Genomic DNA, 15,875 nt, shown 5'->3' on the forward strand with positions numbered 1-15,875 from the left:
ATCGCTCACAGCTCATTCAGGGGCCCCCCCCTTCTCCACCCCCTGCAGGGCTGGGAGTGACCCCCAGTGCTGACCTGGATCCCGCACTCTCGCCAGCTTTGCCCTCACTGGGTGGCCCTCTCCTTTATTAAACTTTCCTCAACTAGCGCCACGTGAGTTTCCCGATGGCTTGAGAGCGGTCCTTTTCCGGCCCCTCCAGGCCCCCATCAGACAAAAGCCAGGCCTGCAGAGCATGCTGCCCCGGCCAGCTCTGGCCACTGCCCCGCCTCGCTGCTCCTGCGTCCCAGCAGGCCTGTCCAAACCTGTCAGACCCCGAACCAAGAAGGGACCCCCCCGAGGACAGACGACCGGCTGTTCGCATCCGATGGGGCCCCAGCAGGAGGCACGCAGGGCCACGGCTGGGCTGGGGGGGGGAGTGGGGGTCTGGAGAAGTGAAGCAGGGACTCGGGCACACGGGGAAGGTACCTGAGAGTGTATATTTATAGAAAGATACATCGAAATGGACAGGTGGCGTCTAGCTATAGATACAGAGAGCCGGCAGGGAACCGCGTCGGGCCGCGTGGATGCTTGCCGAGGGTCGAACTCGAGGGTCCCGCATCTTCCCTCACCACCGGCGACACCCCGCTGCCCGGCCTGGGGAAGCCACGGTGGCTGCTGTGGCCGGTTCCCTCTCGGCGGTTTCCAGAGCGAGAAGTCTGGTTTCAGGGCGGCCTGGAACTGTGTGCGTATCTTTCTGAAGAAGCGAGGAGGAGGAGGGAGCGGAGACGCGTCTCTTCGGGCTGCGCGCGGCGGAGAAGACGGCCGCGTTCCGGGCGGGCGGGGCGTGATCCCACGGGAACGACCCCACGGAAAGGACAGCGAAGGCCTCTGGGTTGGGACCCACACACAGCAGCCGGGAAGGCAGGTGGCGCGGAGGTCCGCTGTCCGCAGAGATCCCCGGGGCGCGTTACCAACAGGCAAGGGCGGAAGAAAATCGGAATAACTCTAAGAGGTAGCAGCTGTGTATCTTCTGGGAGATTTCGAGGGTCTCTGGGATCCGGGCCCAGAAAGGGTGCTCTCTCTCCTGGGAGCGATGGGGGTGTGGCAGGGCTCTGGCCCAGGGGCTCCGGGGGAGGGGGGGGGAGGGGGCTGGGAAGGGCGTGGGCCTGCGAGAAACCACAGCTGGGAACCCGAGGGAGCCTCCAGGCCGCTTCCCAGCCCGGAGTCCCTCCTTGGGTGAGCGACGCAGTCCCCACGGCATATAAATAAAGGGTTAGTTCTGTGTGTCCATATATCGTCTACACGGAGGCTAGCTGAATATTAGTGGAGTAACAATAATTATTAATAACAATAGTCGTCATAATAACAATAATTAATAGAATAAGAATGCCTGGGGAGGGGGGGTCCTTCGCACGGCGGCGGCGGCCGGGGGCCTATGTCTGGTAGAAGTGGTGGTAATGGTGGTGGTGCTCGTGGTGGTGGTGATGCTCGTGTCTCTGGACCGCCTGGCCGGCCTGGCCGTCATGCGCCACCGCAGCCGGCGCGGGCAGCTCCCGCACGGGGTCCCGGCCCAGGACGGAGCCGCCGGCCAGCGGGGCCTGCAGCGCCCGGCACCCCTGCGGGCCGTCCTTGGCTCGGTGCCTGTGCTTCCTGTGCCCGAGGGGTGCCAGGGTGGGGAGGAGGCCTGGGCTGGCGGCCAGGTGGGCGGACGGGGACACGGCGGGGACGGCGGGTCCCGGAGGGGGTTTGCTTCTTGCCCCCCTGGCCGCGTGGCCCACGCCCACGTTCTTGCCCTGGGCCTTGGGGGACCTCACAAAGTGCTTGCTCCCGTCCTGGGCGCCCCGGAGCCGCTGCTGGACCTCCGGGACCTTGGCGAACGGGGTGTCAAGGCCGTGGGAGGAGCCTGGGTCTGCGCCTTGGGGCTTTCGGTGCGGGGCGTGGATGGCTTCTGGCTCGTGGGAGCGAGACCGCGTGGGGTTGGAGGTGCGGGGGGGCAGTTCTGACTTCTGGGCCACGGATGGGGCGCCTAGGAACCAAGGCAACAGATATGTCATGAGCACCTACTACGCGCGGCGCTGCACTGTGCCCCACAGATCACCTCCACCCCGGGTCGCGGAGACGGAGGAAGGCCGGCTGCTCTTTATCAGAGTCCCCGTCGTCCCCGCCTCCTCCCGGCCCCGGGGACAGCGCTCTGCAGTGGAACCCTGCCATCTGCTAGGAGGGAAGAACTGTGTCTGTGGGGGGTCGTTAAACAGAACTCCCCTCCCTAGAGAGAGCTGCAAAAGAGAGGGAGGCGGAGAGGGTGCCCAAGTGGGGTCGTGGGCATGAAGGAGACGTGCAGGCATGTCCCTCAACTTCCAAGGTAACCCCAGAAAACCAGCATGGAGGGGGTGGGGAGGGGCGGGGTGAAGTTACCTGAGCTCCGTTCTCATTGGTCTCAGCAAGAGCTGGGACGAAAGCTGGGGCAGCAGAGCTGATACAGACAGAGCTTAGGGAAGTGGGGTCCTCCCTGGGCGGAGAGGGGCGCAGGGCAGGAGGGCAGGGTGGGTGTGGGACGACTGGTCTTCACTGTGCTATAAGCTCTCAGATACTCTCTGATTTGGTTCACTTTGTGCAGGTGTTAATTATTTCTTTAAGTATATTTTTATTGATTTTTAGAGCGAGAGGAAGGGAGGGGGAGAGGGAGATAGAAACATCAATGAGAGAGGATCATGGATCGTGTGCCTCCTGCACCATCGGGGATCGAACCCACAACCTGGGCATGTGCCCTGACCGGGAATCAAACCAGCAACCTCTTGGTTCATGAGTCAATGCTCAGCCACCGAGCCACCCCAGCAGGGCATTACTTTACTTTTTTTTTAATGTTTTTAATGGCATTGCCTCCAGGAACATCTTGAACCTGTCCCATCCAAGCTCTGCCTTCCCCCAGCCCTGGGGGGACGGGACCCCTACCAGCCCGATGCACCTGCCGGCCTGGCCACGCCTCCCCTCAGCCCCCTTACCGGGCCCGAACTGGGACGTGTAGTTCTCTATCCCAGCGAGGTCTAAATAGTGGTTTCTCCTCTCAATGTTCTCATCCACGCAATGGTGGGAGCAGCCGGGCTGCTCCAGACGGCTGTCCCCCCGGAACCTGTCACAGGAAGGCAAGTGAGAGGCGGGTGCTGGCCAGGGCACTGCGGTGGGGAGGGGGCCCACAGCCTCCTGGGAAGCCACAGGACCAGTCCTCCTGGACCCTTTGCTGACTTCCCTCTGGTCCTGGGGACGGTTGAGGGAGGGAGCGGTGCATGGAGGCAGACCCTGCCTGGCCCCCCTGGGTTTTCTTGGAGGAACAGGCCCAAAGCAGGGGTCAGGGCTTACTGGTTGGACACTTAAGGATGCCCCAAAGCCAGGCTTCCAGCCACGCGTGCCTGCACAGACCCCAGACAGGTGGCCTAGCTCCCGCCTGGCTCCCCAGCGGGGTGGGGGGGGGGGCGGCAGAAGCCCTCCAGCCGGTGGACTTGAGGCTGGCACCTGCCCCAGAGCCCAGGGCCCAGAGGGGGCCTTCCCTGTGTGTGCATGGAAGGGCGGGGCGAGAGGCGCTGCCGGGGGCCACCTTCCTCCCACAGGGGGGTCCCCTCCCCTTGCAGGGCCTCCGTAATCTGCACGTACCCCCTCCTTGCCTCCCTCCCCCCAGCAGAGCCCCCCACCTGCAGCCAGCCCCGGTACCTGTGATCGTCAGCCCCTGCCCACATCACGCGGAGCCCCCTGCGTCCCCCTTCTCTCTGTGCCCTGTGCTGCTGCGCCTCAGAGTCCAGAACTTTCCTTCCATCTTCACTTAGGAATCAACATGCCTCCCGTCTCCGACAGCCCTGCCGCTTTACTGCACCGTGTGCCCCATGCTTTCTGAACAGCCCCCCTCTTCCTTCCCACCTCGCTTCCGTCCCTCCCGGAAGCTAAAGAACCAGGGGAAAGGGACCTGCAACCTCAGTGAAGGCCCTCATCCACAGTCCCGAAGTCCCAGTGCCCGCGAGCAAGGGTCTTCCCTAACCCACTGGGCAGCCACGCCTGCCCTAAACGAGGAGAGGGCAGCGATGGTCTCTATGCCACTTGGTGTGGGTACCCGTACATCTGCCCGCAGAAACACCCACGTGCAAAACCCCGAGGTGCCACCCACACCCCCAAAAGGAATATGCTGCGAGCACCTTTGCAAACCAGCAAACGCCAAACGCCAACCCTCTCTGGCCTAAAGCTTTTGGATAAAGCAATGTAGACCTATACTCAGTTCTTTTGTTACTTTTTTTAAAAAAAAATTTTATTGGTTTCAGAGAGGAAGGGAGAGGGAGAGAGAGATAGAAACATCAGTGATGAGAGAGAATCGTGGATCGGCTGCCTCCTGCACGCCCCACCCTGGGGATGGAGCCCGCACATGCCCGGGAATCGAAATGTGACCTCCTGGGTCAGAGGTCGATGCTCAGCCCCTGAGCCACGCCGGCCGGGCCGGACTCAGTTATTTTAAAAATCAAAGTTTGTGAGCCTGTCGTCTGAAATCGCTGCCCCCGAAGAGGGCGCAGACGCAAGCCTCCTGCTCGGGACCCCCCAGACGCAGGCACACAGTGGGTGCTCAGGTGCCCCGGGCGCCCGGCCCCCGCCCCCGCCCGCCGTACCTGAGCGGGGCTCGCTGCTTCTTGTCCCAGCTTCGCAGCTCCTCCGCCGGCTTCGTCTCCGCCCTGGGCCTGGTGCTCTGCAGGTCTGAATGCCGCCCTCCCAAGAAACAGCCCGATGAGCAGCTCCATCCTGCTCCCGACGGCCTCTGGGTCCCGCCCAGGTCTTCCAAGCTGCTGGCCCCAGCAGCTGCCCGACGGCTTGGTGGCCAGGCTTCTCAGAGCCAGGACCCAACAGAGGGGTCTCACAGCGACCCGACCCATCCTGCTCAGCTCCTCGCCACACTGCAGGGCTGGGCTCCACAGCCCGGCCCTCCCACCCCATCACCACACAGCCTCAGCCCTGGTGCCGGCCACACACGTGCCCAGCCGTGCTGTGCTCCCCCGGGCCTTCCACCTGGAATCCTTTCCCTATCCAAACCCTAACCCTTCAAGGACCCGCGACAACCCCACCTGCCCGCAGGGTAGCTAGCTCCCAGCGCCCGCGCCCGGGCCCCGCCCCTCACCGGGGTGGTTGAGAAGGATGCTCTTCTTGCCCTGGCTCCCGTCGGGGGCCACGGTGAGCTTCACCCGCAGCGTCTTGCTGGACGTCGGGGAGTGGTTGACGGAGGAGTCGACCACCTCGTAGATGGTGTGCAGCAGGCTGGTGATGTCCTGGGGGCGGGAGGGAAACAGAAGCCACGCGCGGCCTTAGCCACGGAGCGTCTGAAGCAGGGATGTGCGCTCTCCGGGCCACGGCCTCAGGGGGGCAGTTACCTGCCCAGAGACCCTGCCTGGACACACACAGACCCCTCAAGCACTGCCCTGGCCAGGCAGGGGTGCACCGGCCCCGCCCACAGTGGGTGGCCGCCCTAGGGCCATGCAGGCTAAGAGGCATCTCCGAGAAGCCAGACCCAGTCTCCTGTTAAATCTCCAGAACCTCTGATACTGGCAACTAATTTTTTTTTCAATTCCCCACTCCCCTCTTCCCCCTGCCCCTGCAGCCTGCATTCTACGTTGTCTCCGTGTCCGACCCCTCCAGGCAACACTTCTGAGCAGCATCACGGAGCATCTGTCCGGTAGTGACTGGCTATTGCCCTCAGCATCATGTCCTTGAGCAGGGGTGGGCAAACTTTTTAAACAGGGGGCCAGTTCACTGTCCCTCAGACCGTGGGAGGGCCGGACTATAGTTTAAAAAAAAAAACTATGAACAAATTCCTATGCGCACTGCGGGCCCGGGACGCGTCGGCTGCTAAGCAGGACAGGCAGCGGCCCCCGGCGGGCGGGATAAATGTCCTCGGCAGGCCACATGTGGCCCGCGGGCTGTAGTTTGAGGACGCCTGTCCTTGAGGCTTGTCACGGTGCAGCCAGCCGGCCCCGGAGCTCCTCCCTTTTTCAAGGCTGAGTAATATTCCACAGCAGGTACAGACCACAGTGGGTTTATCCACTGATCGGCCGACGGGCACTGGGCTGGTGTCCACGTTGGGGCTGTTGTGGATAATGGGGCTATGCACGTGGATGTGCAGCATCTCTTCAGGACCCTCCTTTTCAATGTCGGGGGACACATACTGAGAAGTGGGGGGCTGGAGCAGATGGGGTTCTGTGTATCATGGTTTGAGGACCCTCATGCTGCTTCTCTCAGCAGCTGCCCCGTTTGACGTCCCCAGCAACAGCGCCCAGGGTTCCAAGTTTGCCACTTCCCTGGCAACACTTACTTTATTTTCTCTCTTTTTTTTAAAAAAAAATACATATTTTTTTTATTGATTTCAGAGAGGAACGGAAAGAGAAAGAGAGAGAGAAACATTCACGATGACAGAGAATCATGGACCGGCTGCCTCCTGCACGCCCCCCACTGGGGATGGAGCCCGCAACCCAGGCACGTGCCCTGACCGGGAATCGAACTGAGATCTCCTGGTTCCTAGGTCGACGCTCAACCCCTGAGCCACGCCGGCCGGGCGGCACGTGCTGTTTTCTGTGTCTTCAGAGCAACCATCCTGGTGGTGTGAGGTGGGATCTCATGGCGGCTTCGACTTGCACTTCCCTGATGATCAGTGATGTTGAGCATCTGTTCATGGATTGGCCATTGGTACCTATTCTTTGGAGCAATGTCTATTCAAGGGCTTTGCCCATTTTTGATAGAATGACTTCGTGTTCTATGTTGAATTTCAGGCGTTCTCCATACACCGTATTCTGGCTGTCGTTCCCGTGTCAGATACACGATTTGCAAATGTTTCCTGCCTTTCCGCAGGCTGCCCTGCGCCCTGCGGGTCCTGTCCGTGGCTGCGTCACGGTTTACATTGCGATGGAGTCCCATTTCTCTACTTTTACTCTTCTTTTTTTAAATATATTTTATTGATTTTTCACAGAGAGGAAGGGAGAGGGATAGAGAGTTAGAAACATCGATGAGAGAGAAACATCGATCAGCTGCCTCCTGCACACCTCCCACTGGAGATGTGCCCGCAACCAGGGTACATGCCCTTGACCAGAATCGAACCCGGGACCCTTCAGTCCGCAGGCCGACGCTCTATCCACTGAGCCACACCGGTTCGGCCTACTTTCACTCTTCTTGCCGGATTTAATTTTTACCGAACCCTCTGCGGGGCGGGGCTAGACCAGCATTGTGGGAGCTGCCTGTTTGGGACAAGCCTCCTCCCAGAAGCCTCGGGGCTCAGCACCTGCCTAGCCTCGTTCCGCCACACCCGCTCCCTGCACCTCCTGTCTCAGCTCACCTGGAGGGACAGGCCCTGCCTTAGCAGAGGGGACGGGCAGAGTCGCCTGGCACAGGACCAGTGCCCTGTGCCCCAGCGCACGGCCCATGGCCAGAGGTCAGGCGGGCACACTCACCTCACGGGTGACCTTCCCGTTGTTGTCAAAGTCATACAGGGTGAAGGTCCACTCCTGCCGGCTGTCCTCCTCCACGGACACGTCACACTGCAGCTCCTGGACAGACAGACAGCACACGGTGCACTGTCACCCAGCGGCTGGGACACCTGGAGGCCAGGCCACAGGGCTGCCCGCCCCCCCTGCAGAGTAATGACCAAGATGCGACTGGCCAGGGAGAGCGGCCAGGCCGGGCGGGAGGTTTGGCCTGAGGAGAGACGCCCGCAGGGGTGCCAGACGGGCTCTGGGTCCTCACAGGCTAAGGGAACGCCGGGGCAGGGTCTGAGAGCAGGCTCTGCGGTCTTGGGAAGACTGAGCTTGGACCGAGGACTAGAAGCTACCCTTCCCATATGCCCACACACACATGCACATGCATACCCACACGTGTGCACACACATGTACATGTCTGCATGTGCCCGCACCTACACATGCATACCCACACATATGCACACACATGTACATGTCTGCATGTGCTCATATGTATCACACCTGCACCTACACATGCATACACGCACGTGTGCACACACATGTATATGTCTGCATGTGCTCACACCTGCACCCACACACGCATACCCAAATGTGTGCACACACCCGTACATGTCTGCATGTGCCCGCACCTACACATGCATACCCACATGTGTACACACATGTACATGTCTGCATGTGCTTATACATACCTACACATGTGCACACACTGCATGCACCTACACTCATGCACACCTATACACACGTGCAGCCCATGCACCCCTGCACGTGTGTGCACATATTCACATACACACACACCTGCACCTGCTTGCACACACACACACACAGGGCACTGTAACTGGGAAGCTGTGTCGCGGCTCCCAGGGTGGCCACGTGACCGGAAGGCTGGAGAAGGGTGGGCACAAAGAGCTAAAGGTCCAGTCACCTTCAGGTGGCAGCCCGTGTGCCCTCCACCTGGGCACGTCTGCCCTGCGCCTCAGCTTCCCCTGTGTAAGTTGTGGGAAAGGGCAGTGCCGCCCTCACAGCCGTGTCGGGAGCAGTCGCTGGCCTGCCCCCCCCACCCCCCGCCGCCCCTCGGTGCTCATCGTAGCTGTGGGGGACAGGACCCGACCTCCCTCCGCCAGCCCCTGGCTTCTGTGTCGAGGGCAGGCGGAAGGAAAAGCCAGCGACTGCATGCCCAGGGTCGGGGGCGAGTGGTGGGGGGTAATCCAGCCTCCATGCCCCTCCAGAGGACAAATCTGAGGGCACCCGTGGGACTGAGCCTCCGCTGCCCTAGCTGCGAGCCACCCCTTAACCTTCATTGGCTCCCCTCCTTCCCTGCTCCCTGGGATCACCCCCAGACCCTTGTCTCGGGTCTGCTTTGGGGGGACTGGAAACCAGTGCGGAGGCTGGTTGGCACCCAGAAAAGTCCAATGAGCGGCGGCAGCTACTCCTCGGTGTAAGGATCCCTAATACAGTGACGTCACAGTCTCTCCCGCCACCCGAGGTGTCTGACTGGGGACTCTGAGCCGGGCGTGGCGGGCTCTGGCACCGGCGGGAAGTGCAGGGGCCTGAACAGAGTTCTAGGAAGGACGGCTGACTGGGAAAGAGCGTCCGGAAAGGGCCTTTAAGATCCACAAGGTCCTATGAAAAGCAGCAGCGAGGCCAGACCACCCTGTTCCACGCCCTGCCCGGCCGGCGGGGCCTGCTGACAGGCTCAGGCCCCCAGACGGGTGGCACTGGCCCCAGGTCGCTGCAGAAAGCGTGGCCAGGCACCGCGCCCCGCCCCCAGCCTCCACAGCGCACGCCAGCTCCTCCCGCCGCTCTGGCAGCCACGCTGAGCTCAAAGCCGCTCTCCCCTCAGTTGTGACATGTCCGTCTGATACCTGCCAAGTGCCCGCTCTGCTCTCTGAGGAACTGCCTCAGGCGGCACAGTACTCACCCCGCACACACGTGCACTCACACACGCACACCTACAGACAGGCATGCACACACCTGCACACACACACATGCATGCCCACACAAATGCACACATGCGCACACACCCTACACACATGCACATGCACCTGCATGTACATATGCACAGGCTCACACATGCATGGCTGCACACATGTACACACATGCTCCCACACGCATGCATGTCCACACACTCACGCATGCACACATGGAGTTTAACTGACTCCCCCTCCCTGGCCCCTCGGATTAGCTCCAAAGGAAGCCGAGGTTTGAAGTTCAGAGACAGGTTAAGCAGCTATTGCCACCCCCCACCTCCTGGACTTCTCAGGGAGCCCTCCCCGTGGACCACGAACAGTCCCAGGCAGGCAGCCTGCCCCTCTCCAGAAACAGACCCCCCTCGGGCTCCCAAGGACGTGGGACGTCCAGGCCTGGGCCTTCCCTCTCCTGTCCACGCAGGAGGTGAGCGGCCTCCACATCTGGCCAGGCCTCAGCTTTCTCCTCGAAAAGCACCACCGAGCCCTAGCCAGTGTGGCTCAGCAGATAGAGCGTCGGCCTGCAGAATGAATGGTCCCAGGTTCAATTCCAGTCAAGGGCACGTGCCCGGGTTGCAGGCTCAGTCTCCAGTAGGAAGCGTGCGGGAGGCAGCCGATCCATGATTCTCTCTCATCAATGATGTTTCTCTCTCTCTCCTGCTCCCTTCCTCTCTGAAATCGATAACAATATATTTTTTAAAAAAGAAGAAGAATTAGAAGAAGAAAGCACCACCGAGAAGAGAAAGCCATTCTCTCCGGGCCCAGCGCCAGGAAGGGAAACTTACTTCCAATTTCAGCTGCTTCTTGGAGCCCGGACAGGATTCGCTCAGCTTCTCCATCCTCTTCTCATCGCCACTAGCCAGCCCGCTGGTCTTCTCGGGGGGCAGGGCCACTGTGGGGGAAGGCAAGGGAGGACGCGTGAGGCCTCGTGCTGGGGCCCTCCCTGCCCCCCATGTCCACCTCCTGGAGTCACAGTTGCTTTGCCCTCCAGGGCTGTCCACCTGCTCCAGGGGGGCCCCTTCCAGGGCACACCCATCCTCTGCCCATGGGGGACATGCTGCTTTCATGACCTGCAGCATCCTTTATTCACCCCCCGCCCCGCCCCCCGCAACACACACACACACACCGCTCCAGAGGGCGGGGTTGGGGGCTGCAGAGAAGAAAAAGGAAAGGAAGAAAGAGAAACAAAGGCCAGCTCCATCTTCAAAGCCGCTGCCTCCCTGCGCGGAGGTCCTGGCTGGAGATGTAAGCCGGCCAGGCTTATCGAAACCAAACTTCAAGTTCAAAGGGAAGTTATCAGAAAACCACCTTCAGGTTCAATGTTGCCTTTCAAGTTCCACTTGATAAAACCCAAAGAAAAGAAACCTCTGTCCCCGCTCTCTCCTCCGGAGCCACCTCCTCCCTTCGGAGCAGAAACAGCCTGTCCTCTGTCAGGTCCTCCCCTGCCTCTCCTCCTCTCTCCTCTCCCGGGAGGGGGACACCCCTCCCATCCCTCCCCCACTTCACGTCTTCTCTGAAGATCAGGGTGGCCTGGCTTGGCCTCCCTTTATCAGCAGGGCCTCATCCCCTCCTGGCTCAGAAAACCACCCAGACGCCCCTGGAGGGGGTCCTTCCCGGCAGGGGCCAGGCACACAGGGGAGGAGGACTGGGAGCCATCCTGCCCGGGGGCCAGGAACAAGGACAGTTAGCGCCCCCTTGCCCCATCAAAGATGGCCTTTCACCCTCTCACTGTCCCCTATCCAATGGCTAGAGGAGGTAGGTGGTGGGGAACCCACAGATCAAAGCCTTGCAGACCCCAAGGCCAGGGTCAGGGGCGGGACTCAGGGGTCATGCTTCTACTTCCACATGGACCCTCTGGAACCAAACCAGGCCAAACCAGCACCCGCCCCCAGCCATCCCCGTGCAGACAAATCACCCTCCACTCACCCACCCATCTATCATCCATCCATCCTTCATCTATATCTAGCCATCCATCCACTCATCCACCATCCATCTATCCATCATCCATCCTTCATCTATCATCCATCCATCCATCCACCCACCATCCATCCATCTACCCACCATCCATCCATTCACCCATCCATCTACCATCCATCCATCCATCTACCATCCATCCATCCATCCATCCATCCATCCTTCATCTATATCTAGCCATCCATCCACTCATCCACCATCCATCTATCCATCATCCATCCTTCATCTATCATCCATCCATCCATCCACCCACCCATCTACCATCCATCCATCCATCTACCATCCATCCATCCATCCATCCATCCTTCATCTATATCTAGCCATCCATCCACTCATTCACCATCCAGCTATCCATCCATCCATCCATCATCCATCTACCATCCATCCATCCATTCACCCATCCATCCTTCCATCCATCCATCCATTCATCCATCATCCAGCTATCCATCCATCCATCCATCCACCATCCATCCATCCATCCATCCACCATCCATCCATCTACCATCCATCCATCCATCCTTCATCTACATCTAGCCATCCATCCACTCATTCACCATCCAGCTATCCATCCATCCATCCACCATCCATCTACCATCCATCCACCATCCATCCATCTACCATCCATCCATCCATCCTTCATCTATATCTAGCCATCCATCCACTCATTCACCATCCAGCTATCCATCCATCCATCCACCATCCATCCATCCATCCATCCATCATCCATCTACCATCCATCCATCCATTCACCCATCCATCCTTCCATCCATCCATCCATTCATCCATCCATCCACCATCCATCCATCCATCCACCATCCATCCATCTACCATCCATCTATCCGCCATCCATCATTTGGCTCATGGGTGGGCTGGAGAAGGGAGAATGGTGCCTACCACAGGCTGCCAGGGTCCAACCTCAGTGAACAAAACTGTAATGGAGATAGGCTTTGGCACCAGATTCTGAGCCCATTCTCTGTCTCGTCCTCCTTCTTGTCCAGCTCAGGGACTTGTTTTCCCAGAGATGATCTCATGGGTGGGGGGGCACAATTTCAAGGGGAGTCTGATCATGCTTCAATGGCAGGGCACAGCCACAACAGGAGATACTGCTCATATGAAAGAGGAGAAAGGAGGGGGAAAGGAAGAAAAGGGACAGAGTAGGAGAAAAGCAAAGCCTGTCTCTTGCCTCTGGAATACCCCTGGGTGACGTACAGCAGGACTGGCAAACCACGCCCCCATGAGCCAAAACCTGGCCGCCTCCTGTTTTCATAAATAAAGTTTTATTGGGACACGGCCGCTCGGACACACGTTGTGTGTGGCTGCTTCCCGCCACGATGGCAGAGTTGAGTAGTTGCAACAGAGATGGTCTGGTCCACGGAGCCAGAAATGTGTCCTCTCCCAACCCTTTGCAGAAAAGACTGTGCCCCGCGCTGTAAGGGAGCGCAGCCTTCACCCGCACTGGGTACCCTGACCCGCAGGGCGCGGGCTGGGTTCCACCTGCCGCTCCCCCGCTCCACTGGGAGCCCTGGGGCACGCACACCTGCCCAGCCACACACGCAGCCAAGGAGGGACAGACATGGCGGCGCTGCCTCCCTCAAACCCGCTCTCAGCTCAGAGGAGTCTGGGGCAGTGGGTGGGGCTCCTCTTCCTTTACTAAATATTTAAATATATTTTTATTAATTTCAGAGAGAGGAAGGGAGAGGGAGAGAGAGAGAAACACCTATGAGAGAAGCATCATGGATCGGCTGCTTCCTGCACGCCCCCTACTGGGGGTCGAGCCCGCAACCCGGGCATGTGCCCTGCTCGGGAATCGAACCATGACCTCCTGGTTCATAGGTCGACGCTCACCACTGAGCCACGCTGGCCGGGAGGAGCCCCTTTTCTTCCGAAAAGGCTCCCCATCCCTCCTCACTCTGTCCCTCCTCACTCCGTCCCTCCTCACCCCGTCCCTCCTCACTCCGTCCCTCCATCCCTCCTCACCCCGTCCCTCCTCACCCCGTCCCTCCTCACCCCGTCCCTCCTCACTCCGTCCCTCCGTCCCTCCTCACCCCGTCCCTCCTCACCCCGTCCCTCCTCACTCCGTCCCTCCGTCCCTCCTCACCCCGTCCCTCCGTCCCTCCTCACCCCGTCCCTCCTCACTCCGTCCCTCCGTCCCTCCTCACCCCGTCCCTCCGTCCCTCCTCACCCCGTCCCTCCTCACTCCGTCCCTCCGTCCCTCCTCACTCCGTCCCTCCGTCCCTCCTCACTCCGTCCCTCCGTCCCTCCTCACCCCGTCCCTCCTCACCCCGTCCCTCCTCACTCCGTCCCTCCTCACCCCATCCCTCCTCACCCCGTCCCTCCTCACCCCGTCCCTCCTCACCCCGTCCCTCCTCACCCCGTCCCTCCTCACTCCGTCCCTCCTCACTCCCCGGCCACAAGGCGAGGAGCGGAGCGGAGCCGCTGTGTTTACCAGAGATGCTTCCCCACACTCCCGCAGCCTGGCATCGCTCCACCCCCGGCAACTGCCAGATTAAATGCATTACTTGACCATCCTCACCCGCTCCCTTTGATGTTCCCTTCTCAGGCTTGAGAATACCTTTTGGAGGGAGATCAGACAGCATTAAACAGAATTACTAATTAATTAAGCAAAGTTAAATTTTAAACACTGTTTGTTGTGTTAGCCAAAAGCCTGAACAGAACAGACTTTTTTCCTCCACGGAGATCAAAGACAGACTCTTCCCTCTCCCCTCCCCCCGTTTAAAACAAGGAGGGGCTGGGGAGGAAGAGAGAGAAAGAGAGGGCTGGGGACACCGGGGACAGAGAGGAGGTTTAAACACCCGTCCCTGCACCCCACCCATGGGCCCCGGGGGAGGCGGCCCCGGGCTCATTGAGGACGGCAGGCTGGGAGAGCCACGGCCACTTTCCGGGGACTGTTTACCCTGGCAAACAGCGGCGACCCGGGGAGCAGGATGGCACGGCATGGCATGGCCGCTCCAGCAGGAGGTGCTGACAGCGGGCACCACCCAATAGCAGGGAAGCAGGGCTGTGAAATAAAACAGATCTGCCGCTGCACCCCACCCTCCTCAGCAGGAGGAGCACCTCTGGGCTCTTCCTCCCTCGCCGCGGGGACAGAGTCTTTTGGGGTCACTGGGAGCCTGGCTGTGCCAAGCGGTACAGCTCTAGGAGGCGCGTGCCCGAGCGGGGCGGTATACATCTGCGGATGGTGTAGAACATTTTCTGAACAGATGGTGAAAGGAGTCGTGAGGAGGGGCCCCTTCTCCTGATTTGCACTAACGCTATTCGTCCCTAACAGGATGCTGTCTGAACGCATCCCATCTAGCTGGGCCAGCATGGCTCAGGGGTTGAACGTCGACCTATGAACTAGGACAGTGGTCGGCAAACCGCGGCTCGCGAGCCACGTGCGGCTCTTTGGCCCCTTGGGTGTGGCTCTTCCACAAAATACCACGTGCGGGCGCGCACGTACAGTGCGATTGAAACTTCGTGGCCCAGGCGCAGAAGTCGGTTTTCGGCTCTCAAAAGAAATTTCCATCGTTGTCCTGTCAATATTTGGCTCTGTTGACTCATGAGTTTGCCGACCACTGAACTAGGAGGTCACAGTTCGATTCCCGGTCAGGACACATGGCCGCGTTTCGGGTGCAATCCCAAGTAGCCGATCAGTGATTTTCTCTTTATCATTGATGTTTCTCTCTCTCTCTCCCTCTCCCCCTTCCTCTCTGAAATCAATAAAAAATATATTGTAAAATAAATAAATAAACTCCTCCCATCCAGCACTTGATCCCGTGCGGTCCTAGCTCGGGTCTTCTGATGGCTTCGCAGGGGCCCGCCACGTCCACGCAGCCACGACAAACGTTTCTGCGGGGCTGCGGCTGCTGGCTACGGGCCCTGGGCTGCCCACGCGGACGGCATGCGCCGTATGAGCACAGAGCAGACAGCCCACCACCACCACGGTGCGCTCACTGCACCAGATCCCCAGGCAGACACGGGCAAGGCCACGTAGCCAGCACACCACAAATGCTGGCTTGACCGAGCCTGGGACTGGCATGGGAAAGGGGATAATGGGAAAGGGGTAGGTTATTCCTGAATCCTGCACTTAGGCTAACATCCAGACCCTGGCCCGGCCGGCGTGGTTCAGTGGTTGAGCGTCCATCTATGAACCAGGAGGTCACAGTTTGGTCGATTCCCGGTCAGGGCACATGCCTGGGTTGCAGGCTCAATCCCCAGTAGAGAGCGTGCAGGAGGCAGTCGATCAGTGATTCTCTCTCATCATTGATGTTTCTATCTCCCTCTCCCTTTCACTCTGAAATCAATAATATATATATATTATAATATATATATATATATATATATTTTTAATTATTATTATTATTTTAAATCTAGAGTCTAGAGCAGCCTTGGGCAAACTACGGCCCGCGGGCCGGATCCGGCTGTTCTATCCGGTTCTCTTGCTCTCCCCTCCGCTCCTTTACTTTAAATT

At 59.6% G+C, this 15,875-nt stretch overlaps 1 protein-coding gene across 2 annotated transcripts in view; it reads right to left on the minus strand.

Annotated features, from left to right (window-relative positions):
• Positions 1–424: 424 nt before the first annotated feature.
• Positions 425–15,875, minus strand: part of NKD1 (NKD inhibitor of WNT signaling pathway 1) — a 57,255-nt gene continuing 41,804 nt past the window's right edge. The window contains exons 5-10 of one of the 2 annotated variants that reach the window (XM_080643982.1): positions 10,216–10,322; positions 7,443–7,538; positions 5,126–5,273; positions 4,623–4,707; positions 2,982–3,109; positions 425–2,005 (exon numbers count right to left, since the gene is read on the minus strand). In XM_080643982.1, coding sequence (XP_080500108.1) covers positions 1,413–2,005; positions 2,982–3,109; positions 4,623–4,707; positions 5,126–5,273; positions 7,443–7,538; positions 10,216–10,322 — 1,157 coding nt within the window. In that variant the 3' untranslated portion in view covers positions 425–1,412. Of the gene's footprint in view, positions 2,006–2,981; positions 3,110–4,622; positions 4,720–5,125; positions 5,274–7,442; positions 7,539–10,215; positions 10,323–15,875 lie in introns of both variants that reach the window. The other variant, XM_080643981.1, reaches the window with a different exon arrangement.

Source organism: Plecotus auritus (assembly GCF_963455305.1).
Source record: "Plecotus auritus genome assembly, chromosome: 10".
NCBI classification, from domain to species: domain Eukaryota; kingdom Metazoa; phylum Chordata; class Mammalia; order Chiroptera; family Vespertilionidae; genus Plecotus; species Plecotus auritus.